This window comes from Melanostigma gelatinosum, assembly GCF_949748355.1.
Source record: "Melanostigma gelatinosum genome assembly, chromosome: 12".
NCBI lineage: Eukaryota > Metazoa > Chordata > Actinopteri > Perciformes > Zoarcidae > Melanostigma > Melanostigma gelatinosum.
Window position 1 is genome coordinate 2,755,129 of NC_136645.1, and position 5,102 is coordinate 2,760,230.

Consider the following 5,102-nt stretch of genomic DNA (forward strand, 5'->3'; position numbering starts at 1 on the left):
TACATATTTAGGTTTTTATTTGACTACTTTGTCTGAATATGGCCAAAACTGATTTTTACAGCTGTTTTTTGACCGTATTTTCTGATCTAAGGAGTGATATAAAGATAAATCCAAAACCCATCTGTTAAAACCTTTGACTCTAGTATGTAAACTAAATTAAACAAACATTTTGAACCTCGCTTTATGAAATGTTTGGATTTCTGTTCAGGCAATATTTGCAAATTAGCACATATTTAAGAATCCCAGAGAACTTGTAATATAAAAGACTCAACTCAAAGCTTTATATTTGGAACAAAATAAACAACAAAACCCTCAGCATGTTGAATTTAATGACTTTTATTCTGTAGGCACTTTCAATTCACACAAAGAAAAAACAATGGTGGAAAAACTAAAGATCAAGTCACACCCTCTTCATTATGTTCACCTCTTTTCTTTTTATACAGAGGAAAGCAGCACTGCCTCACATTTCAACACGCATCGTGTGAGTGAAAGGCTGCCGTGTCACACAGCTGAAACAATCCAACCTCTCCGAGTCTGCAGGTATCTGCACCATGACGTCAGAGGAGACAGCAAACAATGGGAGCAGATAAATGAAGTCTAAGCTCATGAAGCATCCACCCTGCTGAAGTGTCCTTGAGCCCGACGCTGAATCAGTGTCAGGTCATCTGCAGCTAACCCCGACACCCGACCTCCTTCTGGGACAGAAGAGTCTCATTACCGTCGTCAGTGTTCTTATTTCATTCACATAATGCTGGAAATGTAAAGGCTTCCTGCAGCAGCTCAACTTTAAGGTCTATTTATCTGAACGCAGTGGACGCATCTTAAGCCATAACTGGCTCACCTGGTCCCCTATCAGCAGCATGCAACAACGTACCAGCACCACGCAGAAGAGAAAAGGACAGCAAGAATCACGAAAAGGGACAGGCGTGCGAAGAGAAGCAGATTTTAGCTTCTCAGTGCTACAGCGAGGGAATGCGAGGAGGAGGGACCGAATGTACAGCACGAGGTCATCATGATAACAACAATCATACAGGTGAGAGGTTTCATTTCCCTTCAGGAGCTCTTGTCTTCAAAGTAGGTCTGTTCGATGCGTCTGCAGAAGGACAGCAGGTTGCTGTAGCTCCTGATCCTCTCTGCCAGCTCAGTGCTGGTCAGTCTGGTGGTCAGTATGGTGAAGAGGTGCCCGAACACCAACGCATCCAGTTCTGTGGGCCTGCAACACACACACACACACGCACACACACAGATGAGAATTATTCTTTGATTTTTGGGGCTTTCAAAAAGCTTTCACCCAAAATGAAATCAACAGAGCTCTGTTTTAACTTCCACGTTGCGCTACATTCCTGCTAGTTCACAAATCTTTGCATCAAAATAAGGTTCTTCACCTGAATTCAGTGCATTAAACATAAAGTTATTACTCTTCTGCTCTGGACTGCAGCCGCAACGTTCAGGAACGTCTTTCACATGCTGCTGCTGCTGCAGGGCGAGAGCTCTCCAAACAGTGGAGCCAAAACATCTGGATCGCCCCCTGGTGGCTGGCTGTTTGTTTCAGAAGCACTTGATTTGATATGCAGAGGAGCTTTCTCATCATTTTAAAACGTCAATATCGCAGTCGATCATGTTAATTTGATTATGGAAAAGCTAACATCATGATTGATTTACGACGGATTCATTGTGCAGCCACTTCGCTGCTTCTACCAATCATTCCAACCACTTCCCTCGCTCAGCTGTAAATGAGAAGGAACTGAAAGGTTAAAAGACGGCGCGGCGTTAACAATTAGTACATTAAAGAAATGAAGTTGTTTAAATGCATTGATACATAACAAGATGTTCTCAGGAGTTAGAGAGATGTTCCACTTTCAATATAATAAGGAGGTCATTACAGTGTTACACCACATGGTGGTGCTAAATGAACAGCTGTCCGATGCTTCCAAAGGCTCGTTTCTGTTTTGACCCAAATGAGATCAGCTAAAGAGCAGAATCTGCAGAGAAGTACGAAGGTTTCCCCCTACAGCACTGTGCCATGTTCTGTTAATAAGCTGCTGTGACAGAGAGAGAAAAACAAGACATATCAGACACACATGCACTGACAGAGAGATACCTACTGTTTATTGAAGAAGTACGGTTGTGTTCCCAGCCGCTGGGAGAGAGCCTGGCAGCACTGACTCACATCCTCATAAACCTGAAACACATGAGAGGGCAGACAGGTTTTATTCATCTCAATATATTCTATGAACTCATAAATAACAGCGTGAGAACAATCGGTGTCGGGTGGTGGCTAACCTGCTCCAGGGTTTTCCCTCCCCAGCCGACGGCGTTCATCTTCCTGCGAACCTCCCACTGCTTCTGATAGGCGAGGATGTTACTGAGAGGCCACGAGTAAGGACTGCTGTATCTGGGACGCGAGATCTACACAAAACACACACACATGATTAAAAGGCAATGAATAATCACTTACAAATCTTTTTTTTCTTTCAATCTAAAGATGAATATACACACCTCGGCAGCCGTAGCGTCGTCACACCACTGGATGTACAGCTGTAGGGACGAGACCAGACTTGAATTGGAAGATATTATCCAAAAATACTGATCGGTACATTGTTTCAGCTGTGTGTTTAGATGTGTGTGTGTGTTTAGATGTGTGTGTGTGTGTGTGTGTACCTCAGCAGTAAGCAGCATGTTGTTGACCAGCTCCATGTACGCTTTCATTTCAGCCCTCTGAACATCCTCTAAGCCGTCACTCAGAGAATTACCCTGAGAACACAAAACACACGAATACTTATTTTCCAACAAATAAAACAATAAGAAACATGTAATCTCCCAACATGAGGAATATGCCGAGAAAATGACATCAAAGAAATCTCCAGGTGATAAAAGTCTCAACATGTCTGAGCGTTAAACATGCCGCGGTAATAAATCAATAGCTTTGCTGTCCGTGTCACACACCTTAGCTTTAGTGAACTGCACTATCGGCCCGAGTTCTGACACCACCTGGTTCCCGACGTGGATGAAGGGAATCTTCCCTACAGAGACACAAAAGTGTAATGCAGGTTACAAAGCACAGCCAATAAGAACAAAATAAGCTTAACAATGTGGATAACATCAGTTTTAACTGGATTTAAAAATGTCCCGATAGCAATACAAAGTTTTTAAAGGCTTCACAGCATGTGGTTTAATTCCCGTCTGCAGCAGCATGTGTACTAACCAGAAGGTGACATGTATTCCGCATTTGCTCTGCAAACCACCTGCACTGGTAGACTGCACATCCTGAGGTAGGTCTGCACAGGAGGGGGACAGGACAGGACTTTTTATGTCACCTATCAAATAACATACATATCATGCCTGCTTATATATTTGAGGACAAACCAATAGAGTTTTACCTGAACAGCAAGAGATGAGGCGCAGTCTGACAGCAGAATCTGATCCTCTGCCAAATAAAAATATAATGTAAACAACTACACTAATATCCATACCTCTGTGGCAGAAAGTCATATTGTTTCTCCATTTTACTCACCCTTCAGCGGTTGGTACAAGGTGGCAGATTCAGGCCAAGGCTCAGCAGCTGTTAGTCAAAAACACACAAATATAAGGTGATAAGTTAGCTTAACAAAGTGGTTTAGTTACTTCTGATGAACTGTTCATTCATCATTTATTAATTCATTAAACATGTCAGCAACAATTCAGGAGGTTTCACATCAATACCAAGATTTTAAAAAACGATTTAAACCAATGAAGTGTAGGTACATTTCATTTAATTCCCTACAACTAACGTAAAATCCAAGATGGTGCATAACTTCTTCCCTCCCCAAAAAGGAGTCCTGCTCTGCAGCACTGGCGCTCACTACTGCCGCTGATGGCCGTAAGTTATATTACAACACCGCTGTGGTTCCACGTCATTATTGCAGCAGTATAGCTTCCGACCACCAGAGGCAGCACTGGACGGACCAGTGGCGCGAGGAGCACTCCGAGGTTGAGCGACAGGAAGACGTTATTCGCCATCTTGGATCTGACGATGGCGGTTTAGGTTAACATTGATTAGTCGCTCTTAAGGTGAAGTAGGGTGACCAGACGTCCGGATTTAGAAAAAGATCGTATGTTTTCAGTTGATTTAATGGTGTTAAACTACTACTTATATTAATAAAGACACAGTTATCATCACTGTCAGAGTGGAGATGTTTTCTCTGTAGTCTGTTACCTGTTAAACAAATTGCATTGAGTATTTTTATACGTGTGGTATTTATACACAGTGTGTGTATTTATGCTGTGTTCTGTCCTGTTTATACGCGCAGCATCGTTTCTACCGGCGGAATGCATCTTATTTATGAATTATTTACGTCGGTATGTTTTTAAATTCTGATTGTGACGTCATTATAAAATAACCCACAATGATTATGGTTGATACTGATACTGATACTGCAGATGTACAAATTAGTCTGATGAAAAAAAAGACACTGCACACAAGTCCCCAACAGACTGAATCACTTTAGAAATTCTTTACTTTTTGAGCCGTTAAATGTGAACCAAATTTGTTTAGTTTTCTTTATGCTTTTAAAACATTCATTTATCTGTTTATTATTTATCACCCGAAGGTAAAGTGGTGTTTTTGTAACTCGGCACAAGGCTGTCATCAACGTGACTGCACCTGAACCGTTTATAGCATTATAAAACATAACATAGTTGCGACACTTAGCAAGCCATTTGGGACACCTAGCTTGTGCGACAGTGCTGTATGAGAGCTAGGCTAACCACCAAGCTAGTCTTTGCTACCGTTACACAAATAGAGTGGACCAGCACCGTCATCGTTAGTTATAATTCAACAGTCCTGCTACGTTGACCGACAATGGCCACTCGTGTTTTAACCACTGCTACAACTTAGGCTGTAAACGTTAGCTGATGTTAGCTGGCTAAAGCTAGCTTATTAGACAATAATAGAAGCACAGGGCAAAGTCAACACATTACCTGACATCTGCGACACGAAAGCCTCTGCAGCAAGAGACATTGTGATGCTGTAATGTCCTTTATTGCTAAATAATAATTATGGTTAAAGATGAGGTCAAATCCACTGCATGCAAGTGCTTGTTCTGCAGTCACAGACTGGTCCG

General features: G+C 42.1%; 1 protein-coding gene across 1 annotated transcript; it reads right to left on the reverse strand.

Annotated features, from left to right (window-relative positions):
• Positions 1-327: 327 nt before the first annotated feature.
• mtx2 (metaxin 2) lies at positions 328-5,102 on the reverse strand. Its single transcript, XM_079280970.1, has 10 exons — positions 4,960-5,102; positions 3,515-3,562; positions 3,381-3,427; positions 3,206-3,278; positions 2,947-3,023; positions 2,662-2,754; positions 2,500-2,538; positions 2,284-2,409; positions 2,106-2,182; positions 328-1,213 (listed from the first exon to the last, which is right to left on the reverse strand). Exons 1-10 carry the CDS (start codon positions 4,997-4,999, stop codon positions 1,054-1,056), a joined length of 780 nt encoding a protein of 259 aa, XP_079137096.1. The 5' UTR covers positions 5,000-5,102; the 3' UTR covers positions 328-1,053.

Excerpts from the sequence above, each read along its gene's own strand:
- mtx2 (XM_079280970.1), bottom strand. The coding sequence starts at position 4,999 with ATGTCTCTTGCTGCAGAGGCTTTCGTGTCGCAGATGTCAG. Across the intron at positions 3,563-4,959 it reads TTTCGTGTCGCAGATGTCAG|CTGCTGAGCCTTGGCCTGAA; the intron begins GTAATGTGTTGA and ends TTTGACTAACAG. Across the intron at positions 2,410-2,499 it reads ACGACGCTACGGCTGCCGAG|ATCTCGCGTCCCAGATACAG; the intron begins GTGTGTATATTC and ends TGTTTTGTGTAG.